Source organism: Manis javanica, chromosome 1 (genome assembly GCF_040802235.1).
Source record: "Manis javanica isolate MJ-LG chromosome 1, MJ_LKY, whole genome shotgun sequence".
Classification (NCBI taxonomy): Eukaryota; Metazoa; Chordata; class Mammalia; order Pholidota; family Manidae; genus Manis; species Manis javanica.
Window position 1 is genome coordinate 163,349,011 of NC_133156.1, and position 18,496 is coordinate 163,367,506.

Genomic DNA, 18,496 nt, shown 5'->3' on the forward strand with positions numbered 1-18,496 from the left:
TGGGATGTAATTTGTTCTCGGCGGAGGAGGAGAGGCGCAAGGTCGGGCCTCGGCGCCGGGCGCGGCGGCAGAGCGAACCGGGACGACAGTCCGGGGGTCTCCCGGCGCGCCTCTTCGCCCCACCCCGCGGCCCCGGCGGCGCGCACGGGGGGGGCGGGGCGCGCACGGCCAGTCAGGCGGCGCGCGCGAGTGGGGGCGGGGCTCACGGCCGGTCGGCCGGGGGCGCGCAGGGCCGTGGCAGCTTCTCTCGGGAGGGGACTTCATGCGCGCGGCTTCCTTCTTCCGGCGCGCGGCCGCCCCATCCCAGGCCCGCAGGGGCGGCGCGCAGGCCTCCGGGCGGGGCGGGCCTCCCGCGGTCTTGGACGCCGGGACCCCATGCTCTTTGCCCACCCGCCCGCGAGGCCCTAGCCGAGCTTCGCCCTCGGAGCCGCGGCAGGGCCCGAAGACCCCGGCCAGCCCCGACTCCATGGAGGGTGAGCTCAGGGAAGGGCGGCGGGGTGGGGGGCTCACAAACCTCCGGGCCCGACCCCCACCCCATGCCGGGAAAATCTTGGTGAACTGCTTTCCCTGAGCGCAGCAGCCCTGGGTTTTGGCGACTTGAGGACCTCGGATTAATGGGAAGAACCTTCATCCCGTTAACCGTGCAGTGAGACGGTGTCCTTGCTGCGGGGTGCTGGATGGGTGGAATTACTAATAGTCGGTGATCTACAATTTACTTATTTCATCCTTGGCTAATAATTTGCATTTGTAATGGGGGTGCGGAAAGAGGAAGAAAATGTTTCCTCCGGTGCGAGGCGCACGCCGAGAGAGGGCAGAGAAGGTACGTTGCAGCCTTTCCTAAGCGCACAATTAAGGACGCCTTCGGCGGCAGAGCGAGGGAGGGATGGTTGGGATGCGCGTTTCCTGCCAGTCAGGCTCCTGAGTGCACTCAGCCCTGGTTTTGACCATCTAGAAGCCTGTCAGAAGTTGGAGGTTGGGGCCTAAATTTCTTCACTTCTGACTGGGAAGATGAACCAGGTTTTCCAAAAGCAGCGTTGTTACGTTCCAAGTCCGCTATGGCAGGAAACGGCCGGGCAGTGAGGAGAAAGCAGCAATGCCAGGTTGTGGTAACTGGACGGGCGGGCTGTCGTTAAGGGGTCTCTGTCTGGAACATCCAGAGTCTGGCTTTGAGCCTTAAAGGATGGGTATTGGTCAGTTTTAACTGGCAGAATGAGAATAGTATTAGACATTCTTAAAATGAGGCAGCCCAGTTTAGCCCTGGCTTGCTAATCTCCAACACCTATTTATTCACTTTTTTTCAGTAACTGGGTTGAAAAGACAGAATGAGAGAAATCTTCTCCCTTTCCCCCATTATAATTGGGGCAGCATCTCTCCATCTTTGCCTTAGACCCTGAAAAACAGAATCTCAAAGATAGACTTGAGAGGAAAATTCTTTCCTTCCCTGGAATGAAAACTGGAGTGCTTGCCATGCTTGCCAAACTGACAAAGAAAGGAAAGAATTAACAAATGTCTTAGGCAATTTGCAGTTTATTCAGTTCCTTGTTCAAATGCTTGAGCTTATACAATAAAAAGGTGGGAGAGAGCCCGAAATAGAAGCAGGGGAGAGAAGTAAATGCAAGATACAGAGATTGCAGAAACCAAGAGATGCAGGAGTCCAGCTCCAGCCTAGGGGTGGAATGCCCGAAGGTGCAGGTCGGAGTTGGCGCACGGAGAGACAGGACACGGAGTCAGATGGAGGTGGTCTCTCGACAAAGTGCCGATGACAGCTTTATTTATACTATTTTGCACAAGGATATGATTATTTTTTATTATTTTGATGATTAACTGGAATACACAGTTGGTTAATAAGTATAGGCAAGCTTTTTTCTTTCTTTTACTTTCTAATCTATTCATGGTTGGTCAAGCGTTAGACAGGTGATTGTTTTTCTGTTCTTTGACCAAAACTTTTCTCATTAACATGTACTCTATTGTGTTTTACGTTTCTATGCAACACAGTTTCTAAGAAGTGCGTGTGACCACAGGAGCGTGCAGTATGTAGCAGCGACTATGGAGTCTATCAGCTCAGGGTGTAATACAGGTCACCTAGTGCTACAGTTAGCTAGGATTCTTTCCCACAAAAATATTCTTAAAAGCTTTAATAAATTTATAAGCAATCTAAAATCATAAACTCACATTTTCACTTTATACTTCTTTATAGGGCACAGTAGGCAGCAAACTAAATTTCCCCTTCTTATCTACATTTTTCTTTCTTCTGTGTGGATACCAAAATCTCCTTGACATATGCTACACAGCTCTCCATGACTCCACTACTGCAGGGACTAAACAAGTTCTTACATGGTGAACAATGCAAGGGCATTCATATCATAGAAACTGTTTCTGTTTTAACTACAAACTTTAAACTATAAACAATCACGTCAAATATAATGTATGATTATTCATTTGATTTTTATATTTTATATGTGAATCTAATAAAATGTTAATGTAGTAGGTAAATGCAAGATATAGATAGAAAGCATGATTTAGAACTGTAAGAAGGCAGGTGAAGATGATCAGGTTTGTGCCAACAGACTAGGTCTTAATCCAAGCTGAACAAGGGCAACAGAACATCCACAGGTGTAGAAGATTTCTCTCAAAACTGTGGGGTGTGAGGTTCTAAGCCTCACCTCTGTTGGCCCCCTTTTTCTCACCTGATGGCCCCCTGTGACTGTGCCTGTCTTAGGTTGTTCCTCCCTTGAGGAATCTTACCCGTCTCTGGCTAACCAGTCATCTTACGGGGCCATACAGGGAGATGTAAAGCTGGTAAGTGAGAGAGAAGTAATATTCTTTGAAAAGGTTAGTTTTTCACTTCTTTGCAGATTTATGCTCTGTGACTTCTATGCCCAGCACTTGTTTTGAGGTATCTTTACTTCCTGGAAAATCATGGTGCTTGGTAATTTCACGTATGAGGCACAAATTCTAGTAAAGGGCTGTGATTAGGAAAGAAGAAAAACAAACTATAGAAGTAGTAGAGGGAAGAAAACATGAGATGATTAATTGTCAACAGGGTTATTCTATTCAATATTCTTTCATAACTTGATTTCTAGAAAACTTTCCATCACTAGTTTCACTAGCATAAACAAGGGGGGCGTTCTCAGTGGAAATGGGGTGGTCAATGTTTGACTAACAGCAGGTTTCAGTACTTTATGCCAAGATCGCCATTTGGCCCCTGCGTGTTCTATTCTTCAGGAGCACTGTCCTGAAAAGCTTTTGGAAAGTTTATGTTCTCATCTTTTCCGTGCTGCTTAGCAAAGGTTAGCTTAGTCTTTGGCAACAATGCAAGTAAAAACAAAGCCAACAGTATAATGGAAAATAACAAAATCAAGGTGGGTAATAGAGGTAGCCAACTGCGAAGACCCCTGATTTGTGGGGGTCTTCTTCCAGCCTGAGCTTTGCTACACAGCTTGAGTAGCATGGCTCCCAGCAAAGAGAGTCTGTTTTCTACTGATACAGGTATGGAAGAATCTAGATGTGAGTACAGAACGTGTAATCTTTTGATCTACATAACATGAAAATGCTTTTAATTTTAACACTGAATTCTTCAGAGTAGAGGGAAGCATAGCTAGCTAGGCTGGGCTACATGCATCCCAGTCAGTTTGGACAGTATTGTGTGTTCAGTGAGTTATATGTTTATTTTGCCAGCTAACTCTATTAATAATCTGTAATCTCTAAATCCATGAGTTTGGCTTGTTTCCAGTAATTCCTTCATGATAGGACATTTGGCTAGAATTTGTCAGGGTGTTAAAACTTGAAGAAATGCAAAACCCAGAGAACATTTTGCATTGGAAGATGTGATCATTTCATAACGGGAAATCTTCTACCAAATTGAAACCTATGAAACAGGCATAATAGGATTTGACTAATTTTCCTACAAAACACTTCATTTTTCACACTGAGTTACAAGGAAGAGTCATTTAAACAAGTAACTCTTTTGGTACCTTTAGAATATTTATTCATTTACCAAGAAATCCTAATATAACCCACCTAAGAGACCTGTTGTACAAAATATGCTTAAATAATCAAAGTGGTTAGCTATTTCCCAATTACAAACCAAGGTGTGTTAAATAAGTCCATCCTATAACTTTCAGAGGTATTTATTGTCTTTTCAGTTATCCTGCACAGTGACAGGAGGAACCAAGAACTTTAGGCAAAGCAGCTACTGCAAGGAAATGTGGACCCCAGGCCTCAGAAGGTATGTGAAGGAGGGTGTGAGCTCACTGGTTATTTGAGTTCCATGTCATTTTGTAGGCTTACTGCCTGCTTTCTTACCCGTATGAAGATTTTAGGAAACTTCGAAGTGTTAGAAATGTTTTCTTAAGTATAACAACAGGAGCACCCTCTCAGGCTGGGCCTTAGGTGAGTTTAATACCTGCTAAGAGCAGTGCCTGACATGCAGCAAGTCCCACACAGGTATTTACTGTTCATTATTTTTACTCATGAGAACCCTACTTAACTGCAAATATGTTCTTCAGCTGGACAGAGTTAGGAGTGGGTTTTCATTCTGGTGATTAAGGATGATCAATCATTCTGAGATAGTAAATTGTAAACATGAAAGTCAAGTAGGCAAAGAACATTTCTGAACTTGGATCGGGAAAAACCCTTACTATGAATTTAAAAATCACAGTGACTGTAATGGGACTTTATATGTATTAGGAATTCATATGCAATATTTTATTTTATAAAGTTGTACTTTAATAATTGTACTGATTAGGGAATGCATTTTAGTTCAAAATCAAAAGGTATAAAAGGGCTGATTGTGGAATGCCCCCTGCCCAGCTGTCTACCTTCCTGTTCCCTGTTAGTCTTCCCAGGTTAACCAGTTCTGGTGCATTATCAGATTTTTTTTCTTGATGTTTCTTTTGGTGTCTGGATAGGTTTTGAATGAGTGTTTTAAAAACAGAACCCTGAACATGTGATCCTTTTCCCCGGGTGCATGTGCAATGGGGGTGGGACGATTCCAAACCCACCAGGACCCTTCCAGACGATTCCATCTAAGTAAAGGGCTGGCCATTGACAAGATTCTTCATCTGGGCCACTTCCTTGCCCCCCTGCTCCCTTTGCATGAGGGAAACTGGCCTCCTTGCTGCTTTTGGGATTCTGCTATGCAAGTTCTTGGCCCAGGAAGCTGCATCATTTTGACTCCATTCTGCCTTTTCTCAACATCAATCACCCCCTGCCCAGGACCCTTCTTTGTTATTAGACCTGGGACTTGGTGCCTACCTCTTGTGATTGTGTGTGTTTCTGGCTCTATTTATTTATGGCCTGTCTGCCTCTATTAGAACCAAACACCCTGAGAGCAGGGAGTGTGTGTTCCCCTGTCCCCAAGGGCCCAAATCCCAGAATGACAACTGGCCCAGAGTGGGCACTTGGTAAATATTGCTGAGTGAATGAATGGTATTTGGAATAAAGCTGTTTTAAATAGAGTTAAATGGGCATATTTTCCACAGAGCTTTTCAGAACTTTGAATAAGCAAGTTGCATAGCATAAGTAGAACAAGGCAGGTGGAGTTAAGCTCCTCGGTACAAAGTCAAGAAAGACTTTGTGCTTTTCGATGACAATTCAAACAGAAAAAGCCACTGGTAGGAATGTTATTGGCAGCCGAACTAAATGGATTTACAAGCATCTTCTTGATAATCAGGGGAGGGAGAATTTACACCCAAAGGTATTGATAGTACCAAACCCATTGTGAGTAATTACAGATATGTAAAATGTGTGCTTGCTTTTAGTTGAGAGAGAGAGAGAGAAGCAGATTCAGATTTTCTGTATGGTCTCACTTCCCTGATCCTCTTTCCCCCGTAAGAGGGGAAACCACATTAGCCACCAGTTCTGACTGGGTTTTCAGAGTTCAACTCTCTGGCTTGGCCTCAGATTCTGCCATCATGAAGTGGAAATCCCATTTCCTCGCCAGACCCAAGAAGGCTCTGAAGGTGGATGCTGACTCTTGGGGGCTGGAGGGCTCTGCCCAGGCAGCACACCTGATACAGCAGGCCTAGAGTTCCCTCGGGTTTGCTATTAGCTGCAAGAGGCAACTGGGGAGTTGTCTTGGCTCCTTTAACAAAGGAGCATTAATTACAGAAAATGTCAGGCTTTTTAAAGGCTATTTGTTACCAGGCTGCAGGGACAGCAGTGACTCTTGGCAGGGCCGTGGAGAAAGGACTGTTGGTGTCAGGCCCCGTCTCTCTGCAGACAGAAATAGTGAGTCTTGAGGGTGTCATCCTTGGACAGGTGGCAAACCCCATGGGGAATTTTTATATTCAAGGAAACAGTGCAGACAGTGGGGCAGTCTTACCAGAGCTGGACTTAAAGGAATTTGGGATGCCTTTTTTTTTTATTAAAAAAAATTGGGGCAAGTAATTATGATTTGTCAATGTCAGGTCAAATACTAATTCTTTTTTCCAAAGGCCAAATAGTTAAACAATATCGAATCATGTTTGCTCCAGTAGGGAATAGCAACACATTGAAAGACAGCTTTGGTTATTTAAAACCCTTCTACATTCACTTGCAACTTGAGGAGCATTCATACTTTAGTGGACTAGATTGTAACACAGAGTAGGAAAAAGAAAAAAAAAACGAGTTTGGAGCTCAAGTCCCTCCTTTGCTATGTGCTGCAGTGAGTTTTCCAATTCCCGTTTTGCTGGGGAAAGCACGGTTAGATCAAATCAAACTGTCTGAAAAAGGCTGTCTGCATCTCTCATGTTTAAAAGAGAGGAGTTTTTTTCCCTTTCCTTCACACATCAAAGAGGGCATTCGGGGAGGAAGTAAATCATAATTAGGTAGGAGCGAGTAAGCAGACAGACCCCTTCCTCTGCCTTCCCCATCTCCGCCTCCTAAGCCCTGGCAATCATCCTGGGCACTAGCTAGGGGCCGGGCACCGCAGCAGCTGCAGCGAGCGCGCGCCCGCCGCCAAGATGTGGATGGCGGCGGAGCCGGCCCGGAGATGCACTCGCTCGGGAGCACGCTCATATAGCGGTTTTCTTACGTCACAATCCAGAGGCTTCGGCGCGGGAGGGGCGGAGAGTCGGAGGAGGGAGCAGCGCGCTCTCATTGACCGCGGTCTCCCGCTATTGGTTGGTCGGCGAGGAGCGGGGTGTCCTTCGGTTCTGCGGTTCTGAGAGCGTTTCTCCAGCCACTCCAGAGGGCGGAGGAGGAGGAGGCTAGAGTGCAGCGGTGATTTTTGTGCCAGGGCTTTACAGAGGCGCACTGAAAAGGCTGGCGGGGCTCAAGAAACTGAGGGGTTAGGAACACACGTTCAAGACCCCTCCCCTCGGGGAGGGGTCGAGCCCTGCCTGTCGTTGGTAAGGGGCTGCGGGCCGGGAAGGCTCCGCGGGTCGAAGCGGTGTCATGCCCACTGGTGGCTGGAACATTTTGAGCATGGGGGCCGCTTTGAATCCTTAGCGTGGTATCTAACGTATTTAATTGATTTCCTCCTACTTTAGCGTTGACCAATTCCCTAGGCGTATTTTTGTGATAGTTCCTTTCCCAAATATCCGTAAAATGGAGAACGAGAGTTTTACGCCCCTTGTGGAAGCAGTTCATGACCAGCCCCTTGGTCACTTGGGTAAGTGGGGTGTTATTTATTATATTATTTTGCTGCATTATTTGTGGCTATAGAGATGGAGGTGGGCGTTCATATCGTGATGATCGTTCTGTTCCAGGTTAAAACGTTTGGACCTCTGGCTGAAGGAAATGGGACCGACCTGGATGAATATGTGGCTTTGGTGGATGGGGTATTCTTAAACCAGGTCATGTTCCAAAATGTAAGTGTCTTTTTCTTTTCTAGATAACTTGTTTTATTGAAAAATTGCATACTGTAAACTTAGAATTTATGTTTTAAGCTCCTGATTTGGTTCTTTGGCCAGAAAAATTCAAGTGGCTCAAGAATTGGACCTTGAAAGGAGCAGTAGTCTTACATGCCCAGCCCATTTATCACACCCCAGTACTTAATACTTGTTAAAATTGTGAAGCTTAACTTTTTCATTCTGCAAAGCAAGTATTGTCATTTATTAAATTCAGTGCTGAAATCCAAACCACACTGTAACCACTTTGATTATTGGTAAAATGAGAGAAATGAGAATAGTTTCCTAAGGGGAAAAAAACCTTTACTGTGAAGTTTTGCATATTTGATGCAGAAATGTTTCTCATTAACCTCTGTGTCTAAAAGTAAATGGCTCAAATTTTGAAACTGGTGAAGTAATATAACACATTTTAGAAGAGAAAATTTCAAACAGTTCTGATTGATGAGGACTTTTGCTGCAGCAAATAATTTAAATGTGTAAAATGACCGAAGTCTGATTAGATGACCTATCATGTGATTTATTAGATTAATATTTGTGGGATTATTTTAAGGTACTCTTAGAGCTAATTTTGAAGTGCAGGTTACTGAAATCTTGATGACAACTAGATAATGATTTAGTAGGAAAATCTACTTTTATGCTTACGATATTGGGTTCATATTAAGTAGGAATGTGTTTTCGAGATGGTAATTGAATATCAAAATCATACTGGTAGCTGGACCAGTGAAATAAAACTCCATTTTATCATTTTAGGTAGTGTAGCATACATGCATTCTTAATACATCACTATAGGTTATCAAGGTGAATATTACAGTCATGTTCCAAATAACATGTATTTAGCTTTATTTCTTTTGAATAATACTGATAGCAAGAGTAGTGTAGAGCTTTCAATTTCAGGAGATTCTTATCTTTTATATATGTGGGAATTTAATGCATTGTTAATACTTAATTGTTACTAGAGAATAAGTCTAATAGACTACGACCCTAACAAAATATAAATTCTGTCTTTTATTGGAAATTCTTTTTTAAATTTCTTTATTTAAAAGTGGGTAGAAGTCAAATCCATAAATAATTATTTCAGAGGCAACTTCTCAGTCTGTGCTCAAAGAGATTTGTGTTATTTTTCATGTATGTGTCAATCCTACAAGGATGTCTTATACTACTATATGTTCTCCAAAAGTGTATAGGCAGCCAAAGAAATATATTCTTTGTCTAAATGTGTGTATATATTTTTTCTTAGAAAAAAGGAATGTGGACATTAATTATTTACGAGGATAGTGAATATTTTTTGGCACCTCTCCTACTGTAACTATTTTTTATCTTTGCAATATCCCGCTATTCCCTCAACAAAAATGATAGAATAATTTAATTGATTTCTGTTTTAGGTCATGCATTTCAGGAAGGGTAGCCATTACAGTAGATACTCAGATCTTGTTCCTCTATGTCTTTTATTTTTAGACAAAAAAGTTTTAATTTGTGTGCTGAACCCTAAAAAAGCAGATGTGTTTACAAAAACAGGAAAACAATTTTCCACTTTAATGTTTTTTATTTGAATGATTCTTTTTCCAAGAAATCTTTAGGTTTTTTTGAGTCCTGAATAGTTACGTAGGTGCTAAAAACTGACACTTTAGCTTGTTTCCACTTTGAGTACAGTTCTATTTTTTTTTTAAATGTATATGTATATTTTGAAAGTAATGGTGTTCCAAAATAGTAGTGGTCAAGTTGTTTTTTGAGAGGACTAGCTCTATTCCAAACCTCAAATCTGCTTCTATTTTCAGTTTCACCTCCCAGTTTCTTTAGAAGTTTTTTCGGTGTCCTAATTCTGTTCTCAATGACCTATATAAATTAAAGGAAAAAAGTAAGAAGTATGCTTTAGCTTTAAAAAAATTTTTTGCTAAAGTATGATCAACACAAATTTATTTTAACCAATTATTTATCTAGTGAAGCAGCAACTTATACTTTATTTTAAAAGCTGTATTTTGCTAGTTTTGAAGTCATTAAGATTTCGGTTAAATACTCTACTCAAATTAATGTTTGATTTAATGTACTCTGTTGAATGGTCAGTTGAAACTGCACCCAGTAACTTAATCTGAAAGTTAGCCTTAGTCTAAGTAATTTCTAGATTACATTTGGTTAGTTATTTTGTGAGTTTTCTTCATGTTTCTTGTGCTTGGATTGTTGAGCTTCTTGGGTCTGTGAATTTGTAGTTTATATCAAATTTTGGAAATTTTTTACCATTTATTTAAGTACATTAAGAATATGTGTAATGTATTAACATATATTTAATATATATTTATATAAGAATATATAAATGTGTGTGTATCTGTGTGTGTGTGTGTGTGTGTGTGTGTGTGTTGACCCCCTTCTCCCTTTTGGAAGTCCAGTTAACTGTATATCAGGCTGTTTGATGTTTATTGATGTTCTGTTCAAAGTTTTTTTTTTTCAGTCTTTTCTGCTCTGTGTCATTTTGGATAATCTTGTTATGTGTCTAAATTAATTTGTATTTTTCTCAGTAATGTTTAATCTGCTGTTAATCCCATCCACCATATTTTTCGTTTCAGACATTCTAGTTTCATCTCTAGAAATTCAGTCTTTTTTTTTGTATCTTCCAGTTCCATAGCTTTCATGCTCTGTCCTTTCCCTAGTTCTTGCACTTGTATAATACAGTTACAACTGTATTAGTGTTCATGTCCACAAATTCTGTCTGTGTCATTTCTGGGTTGGCTTTGATTTCTCTTCATTATGGATTAACTTTTCTTGCTTTTGCATACCTGGTATGTTTTGATTGGATGCCAGACATTTTTAATTTTACCTTGTTGGGTGCTAGATATTTTATATTTCATTAAATATTGAACTTTATTCTGGACAAACTCAAGTTCCTTGGAAAGAATTTAATCTTTTAAGTACTTGCTTCTAAATTGTGTTAGGCAGTACCATCTTGTCCCACTATAGTGGCAAAACCTTTCTGAGTACACTGGCTTATGGGAACAGGAACTGTACCTGGACCTGTGTGAGCTCTGGGTGGTCTTCCCTCTCATCCTGTTTGGTGGTGCTGTTCTGCCCTATATACTGGTAAGTATTCAGTTGAAGACTTGTTGGATACCTTCTGCAGGTCTCAGGATCTTCTGTGCGACTCTCTCCTCGAAGGCACTCTGCCTGATATATGACAGTCACCTTGCTGTCTCTAGAGTAGAGTCTCTAGCATCTTCTTAACTCACACCTCGCTTCTCTTCCTGGGTTCCCTATCCCTGTTTTGTGGCCTAGAAATTCTTCCAAGGCAATAAGCTGGGGCAACTGTAGGACTCATCTTGTGTGTTTCTGTCTTACTACAGATCTACTATTCTTTATTGCCTGATGTCCATTTAAAAAATGCTTCATATTTTTTTATTAAGGTATCACTGATATACAGTCTTGTGAAGGTTTCACAGGAGCAACATTGTGGTTACTAGATTCCCCCCATTATTGAGTCACCACCACATAACCCATTACAGTCACTGTCCATCAGCATAGTAAGATGTGATAGAGTCACTACTTGTCTTCTCTGTGCTGTACTGCCTTCCCTGTGCCCCCCTACATAATTTGTGTTAATCATAATGCTTTTTAATCCCCTTCTCCCTCCCTACCCTCCCCCTTCCCTTTGGTAACAGCTAGTCTCTTCTTGGAGTCTGTGAGTCTCCTGTTGTTTTGTTCCTTCAGTTTTGCTTCGTTGTTATACTCCACAAATGAGGGAAATCATTTGGTACTTGTCTCTCTACGCCTGGCTTGTTTCACTTAGCATAATACCCTGTAGCTCCATCCATGTTGTTGCAAATGGTAGGATTTGTTTTCTTCTGTGGCTGAATAATATTCCCCTATGTATATGTTACCCATCTTCTTTACCCATTCGTCTACCGATGGACACTTAGTTAGCTTCCACATCTTGGCTATGGTAAATAGTGCTGCGATAAACATAGGGGTGCATATGTATTTTTGAATCTTGGATCTTGTTTTCTTCTGGTAAATTCCTAGACATGGAATTCCTGGGTCAAATGGTATTTCTGCTGTTAGTTTTTTGAGGCAGCTCCATATTGCTTTGCACAATGGTTGGACTAATTTACAGTCCCACCAGCAGTGTAGGAAGGTTCCCCATTCTTTGCACCTTTACTAGCATTTGTTTTTCCTTGTCTTTTGGATGCTGGCCATCCTGACTGGTGTGAGGTGATATTTCATTGTGGTTTTAATTTGCATTTCCCTGATAATTGGTGATGAAAATGCTTCATGTATTTTGTCTTTTATTTTCCAGTTGTTTTAGACAGGGGGGTAAATCTGGCTCCTGTTATTCTATCTTGGCCAGAAGTGGAAATCTGTTTATGTACTTATAATTACATTTTTGCTCTGCCAGTCTTGTGTTCCTGCTTTCAGAAGTAACATAAAGTTTTATTAGAGGAGCCTTACAATAGGATTTTTTTCATTTAAATTGTTAAGAGTCAAGAGTATTTGTTAACTTAGTGACTCTGGATTTGCCTTTTTGGACACAGAATTTCAGAGTAAAGAGTTGATGTCTTCATACCAGTTTACTTTCTCTGCCTTATAATTTTAGAGTCTGTTCACAAGGTGGGACCTGGATTTCACTGAGTAGCTCCTTGAGTCAAAGAATCTCTGTAAGAGCTTGTGACATGACATTAGTCCTCTTTAACTAATGGGAAAGGGAAGCTATTTAGAGATCTGGAATGATGGGCCAGCTCTACTGCATGCTACAGGGCATTTTCCTTCTTCAGTGGAATGAAATCTTTTTTCAGTGCTAGTTATCAGACATAGGGCTTGGGGAGAGGGAAGTACAAGTAATCATCTTGTTTGAGACGTCATGCAGTTCTGTAATCAATTTTGAATACTACTTGCTGTGAGTTTTTTAAGGGACGTGACATTATAGTTAATTTTATAATCCTAGTTTAAAAAGGATGCTATTCATATTACCTAAGCACTGAAAATATGGATGTTAGGGTTTTAAGTACTTATTAAAATTGTTAATGGCATCAGATCAGTATTTGGAATTACTCTCTCTGGTTCAACCCCGTAAGATAGCTATAGAGATCTATACTTGAAATACTTGGTAATTGTGATACTTGTTACGGCTTTTTTTCTTTTAGAATCTTGAGTTTGAAGGGACCTTAGGAGTCACCTTCTATGAAAATAATTTTATTTTTCTATTTTTTTATTTTGGTATCATTAATCTACAATTACAAGAAGGACATTATGTTTACTAGGCTCCCCCCTACACCAAGTCCCCCCAACATCCCCATTCGCAGTCACTGTCCATCAACATAGTAAGATGGTGTAAAATCACTACTTTTCTTCTCTGTGTTACATAGCCCTCCCCATGCTGCCCCACACTATACATGTTAATCGTAATGCCCCCTTTCTTTTATTCCTGCCCTTATCCCTCCCTTCCCACGCATCCTCCCCAGTCCCTTTCCCTTTGGTAACTGTTAGTCCATTCTTGGGTTCTGTGCTTCTGCTGCTGTTTTGTTCCTTCAGTTTTCTTTTGTTCTTATACTCCACATATGAGTGAAATCATTTGGTACTTCTTTTTCTCTGCCTGGCTTATTTCACTGAGCATAATACCCTCTAGCTCCATCCATGTCGTTGCAAATGGTAGGATCTGTTTTTCTCTTATGGCTGAGTAATATTCCATTGTGTATATGTACCACATCTTCTTTATCCATTCATCTACTGATGGACATTTAGGTTGCTTCCATATCTTGGCTTTTGTAAATAGTGCAGCGATAAACATAGGGGTGCATCTGTCTTTTTCAAACTGGGCTGCTGCATTCTTAGGGTAAATTCCTAGAAGTGGAATTCCTGGGTCAAGTGGTATTTCTATTTTGAGCTTTTTGAGGAACCTCCATACTGCTTTCCACAATGGTTGAACTAATTTACATTCCCACCAGCAGTGTAGGAGGGTTCCCCTTTCTCCACAAACTTGCCAACATTTATTGTTGTTTGTCTTTTGGATGGTAGCAATCCTTACTGGTGTGAGATGATATCTCATTGTGGTTTTAATTTGCATTTCTCAGATGACAAGCGATGTGGAACATCTTTTCATGTGTCTGTTGGCCATCTGAATTTCTTCTTTAGAGAAATTTCTATTCAGCTCTGCCCATTTTTTAATTGGATTATTTGCTTTTTGTTTGTTGAGGTGTGTGAGCTCTTTATGTATTTTGGATGTCAGCCCTTTATCAGATCTGTCATTTACGAATATATTCTCCCATACTGTAGGATACCTTTTTGTTCTATTGATGGTGTCCTTTGCTGTACAGAAGCTTTTCAGCTTGATATAGTCCCATTTGTTCATTTTTGCTTTTGTTTCCCTTGCCTGGGGAGATATGTTCAGGGAGAGGTCACTCATGTTTATGTCTAAGAGATTTTTGCCTATGTTTTTTTCTAAGAGTTTTATGGTTTCATGACTTACATTCAAGTCCTTGATCCATTTTGAATTTACTTTTGTGTGTGGGGTTAGACCGTGATCCAGTTTCATTCTCTTACATGTAGCTGTCCAGTTTTGCCAGCACCATCTGTTGAAGAGACTGTCATTTCCCCATTGTATGTCCATGGCCCCTTTATCGAATATTAGTTGACCATATATGTTTAGGTTAATATTTGGAGTCTCTATTCTGTTCCATTGGTCTGTGGCTCTGTTCTTGTGCCAGTACCAAATTGTCTTGATTACTGTGGCTTTGTAGTGGAGCTTGAAGTTGGGGAGTGAGATCCCCCCCACTTTATTCTTCCTTCTCAGGATTGCTTTGGCTATTCAGGGTCTTTGACAGTTCCATATGAATTTTTGAACTATTTCTTCCAGTTCATTGAAGAATGCTGTTGGTAGTTTGATAGGAATTGCATTGAATCTGTATATTGCTTTGGGCAGGATGGCCATTTTGACGATATTAATTCTTCCTAGCCAGAAGCATGGGATGAGTTTCCATTTGTTAGTGACCTCTTTAATTTCTCTTAAGAGTGTCTTATAGTTTTCAGGGTATAGGTCTTTCACTTCCTTGGTTAGGTTTATTCCTAGGTATTTTATTCTTTTTGATGCTATTGTGAATAGAATTATCTTACCTCCAATACTATGTTGAATAACAGTGGGGAGAGTGGGCATCCCGGTCTTGTTCCCGATCACAGAGGAAAAGCTTTCAGCTTCTTGCTGTTCAGTATGATGTTGGCTGTGGGTTTATCATATATGGCCTTTACTATGTTGAGGTACTTGTCCTCTATACTCATTTTGTTGAGAGTTTTTATTATGAATGGATGTTGAATTTTGTCGAATGCTTTTTCAGCATCTATGGAGATGATCATGTGGTTTTTGTCTTTCTTTTTGTTGATGTGGTGGATGATGTTGATGGATTTTCTAATGTTATACCATCCTTGCATCCCTGGGATAAATCCCACTTGGTCATGGTGTATGATCCTTTTGATGTATTTTTGAATTCGGTTTGCTAATATTTTGTTAAGTATTTTTGCATCTACGTTCATCAGGGATATTGATCTGTAGTTTTCTTTTTTGATGGGGTCTTTGCCTGGTTTTGGTATTAGGTTGATGTGGCTTCATAGAATGAGTTTGGGAGTATTCCCTCCTCTTCTACTTTTTGGAAAACTTTAAAGAGAATGGATATTATGTCTTCTCTGTATGTCTGATAAAATTCCGAGGTAAATCCATCTGGCCTGGGGTTTTTGTTCTTGGGTAGTTTTTTGATTACCGATTCAATTTCGTTGCTGGTAATCGGTCTGTTTAGATTTTCTGTTTCTTTCTGGGTCCATCTTGGAAGATTGTATTTTTCTAGGAAGTTGTCCATTTCTCCTAGGTTTCCCAGCTTGTTAGCATATAGGTTTTCATAGTACTCTCTAATAATTCTTTGTATTTCTTTGGGGTCCATCGTGATTTTCCTTTCTCGTTTCTGATTCCGTTGATGTGTGTTGACTCTCTTTTCCTCTTAATAAGTCTGGCTAGAGGTTTATCTATTTTGTTTATTTTCTCAAAAAACCAGCTCTTGGCTTCATTGATTTTTGCTGTTGTTTTATTCTTCTCAATTTTATTTATTTCTTCTCTGATCTTTATTATGTCCCTCCTTCTGCTGACCTTAAGCCTCATTTGTTCTTCTTTTTCCAATTTCGATAATTGTTACAGTAGACCATTCATTTGGGATTGTTCTTCCTTCTTTAAATATGCCTGGATTGCTATATACTTTCCTCTTAAGGCTACTTTTGCTGTATCCCACAGTAGTTGGGGCTTTGTGTTGTTGTTGTCATTTCTTTCCATATATTGCTGGGTCTCCATTTTAATTTGGTCATTGATCCATTGGTTATTTAGGAGCATGTTGTTAAGCCTCCATGTGTTTGTGAGCCTTTTTGCTTTCTTTGTACAATTTATTTCTAGTTTTATGCCTTTGTGGTCTGAAAAGTTGGTTGGTAGGATTTCAATCTTTTGGAATTTACTGAGGCTCTTTTTGTGGTGTAGTATGTGGTCTATTCTGGAGAATGTTCATGTGCACTTGAGAAGAATGTGTACCCTGTTGCTTTTGGATGTAGAGTTCTGTAGATGTCTATTAGGTCCATCTGTTCTAGTGTGTTGTTCAGTGCCTCTGTGTCCTTACTTATTTTCTGTCTGGTGGATCTGTCCTTTGGAGTGAGTGGTGTGTTGAAGTCTCCCAAAATGAATGCATTGCATTCTATTTCCTCCTTTAATTCTGTTAGTGTTTGTTTCACATATGTTGCTGCTCCTGTATTGGGTGCATATATATTTATAATGGTTATATCCTCTTGTTGAACTTAGCCCTTTATCATTATGTAATGTCCTTCTTTATCTTTTGTTACTTTCTTTATTTTGAAGTCTATTTTGTCTGATACTAGTATTGCAGCACCTGCTTTTTTCTCTCTGTTGTTTGCATGAAATATCTTTTTCCATCCTTTGACTTTAAGTCCGTGCATGTCTTTGGGTTTGAGGTGAGTCTCTTGTAAGCAGCATATGGATGGGTCTTGCTTTTTTATCCATTCTATTACTCTGTGTCTTTTGATTGGTGCATTCAGTCCATTTACATTTAGGGAGATTATTGAAAGGTATGTACTCATTGCCATTGCAGGCTTTAAGTTTGTGGTTACCAAAGGTTCAAGGTTAGCTTCTTTACTATCTTACTGTCTAACATAACTCGCTTATTGAGCTATTATAAACACGGTCTGATGATTCTTTATTTCTCTCCCTTCTTATTATTCCTCCTCCCTTCTTCATCTGTTGGGTGTTTTGTTCTGTGCTCTTTTTAGGAGTGCTCCCATCTAGAGCAGTCCCTGTAAGATGCCCTGTAGAGGTGGTTTGTGGGAGGCAAATTCCCTCAACTTTTGCTTGTCTGGGAATTGTTTAATCCCTCCTTCTTATTTAAATGATAATCGTGCTGGATACAGTATTCTTGGATCAAGGCCCTTCTGTTTCATTGCATTAAGTATATCATGCCATTCTCTTCTGGCCTGTAGGGTTTCTGTTGAGAAGTCTGCTGATAGCCTGATGGGTTTTCCTTTGTAGATGACCTTTTTTTCTCTCTGGCTGCCTTTAATACTTTGTCCTTGTCTTTGATCTTTGCCATTTTAATCATTATGTGTCTTGGTATTGCCCCCTTGGAGCCCTTGTCTTGGTAGTTCTGTGTACCTCTGTGATCTGAGAGGCCATTTCCTCCCCTAGTTTGGGGAAGTTTTCAGCAGTTATTTCTTCAAAGACACTTTCTATCTCTTTTTCTCTCTCTTCTTCTTCTGGTAACCCTATAATGCGGATAGTGTTCCGTTTCGATCGGTCACACAGTTCTCTTAAAATTCTTTCATTCCTGGAGATTCTTTTATCTCTCTCTGCATCAGCTTCTGTGTGTTCCTGTTATCTGTTTTCTAGTCCATTAATGGTCTCTTGTATCTTGTCCATTCTGTTTTGAAGTCCTTCCAGAGATTGTTTTATTTCTGTATTCTTCCTCCTTAGTTCTTGCATATTTCTCTGCAAGTCCATCAGCATGGTTATGACTTTTGTTTTAAAGTCTTTTTCAAGAAGATTGGTTAAATCTATTTCCCCAGGTTCCTTCTCAGGGGAAGATGTAGATGTCGAAGCTGTCTGGGTTAGTCTTGTCTGGATCAAATTTTTTTGCCTTTTCATGTTGATAGGTGCAGTGGTGTGCTATTGACTCGTCTGTCAGCTGGGAGAGTCAAGACTTTCCACTTGTTCCTGGCCTTTCTTTACTGGGACAACTGCGACCCCTAGTGGCTTGTGTTGGACAATTGCGTGTAGATTGGGTCTCTGTATCTTGCCGGCCGGTATGGAGGAAGCTCCCTTGCTGTGGGCATGGCCGGCCTCAGGCAGCTACTCTGCTATGGCGGGGCCCCAGAGGGGTAATGGACAGGGGGCTGTTTGGCTGTTTACTTCCATGAGGGGTCTCAGAGCTGTTGCCCAGGGGGTTAGTGTGCCTGGAGTTCCCTGGAATTTCCAGGTGCAGGAGTGTGCCCCGGGATGCTTCCATCCAGCTGTGGGGTCCCTGTCCCTTTAAGACTTTCAAAAAGCACTCGCTTTTCTTTGTCCTAGGGGCGCCAGCTTCAGGACCCACTCACAGGTCTTACTGTCCTGCTTCCCTAGTTTCCAGCACCCCATGCACGGACTGTGTGTCCGCGCT

General features: G+C 41.0%; 1 protein-coding gene across 1 annotated transcript in view; it reads left to right on the forward strand.

Moving 5' to 3' along the window:
• The first annotated feature begins 217 nt into the window (after positions 1-217).
• The window catches only part of LOC108403646 (girdin-like), a 92,045-nt gene continuing 73,766 nt past the window's right edge, over positions 218-18,496 (forward strand). The window contains 6 exon segments of the mRNA XM_073240052.1: positions 218-820; positions 2,720-2,799; positions 4,146-4,228; positions 7,473-7,563; positions 7,565-7,594; positions 7,692-7,783. Of these exon segments, the coding sequence (XP_073096153.1) occupies positions 751-820; positions 2,720-2,799; positions 4,146-4,228; positions 7,473-7,563; positions 7,565-7,594; positions 7,692-7,783 (446 nt within the window). The 5' untranslated portion in view covers positions 218-750.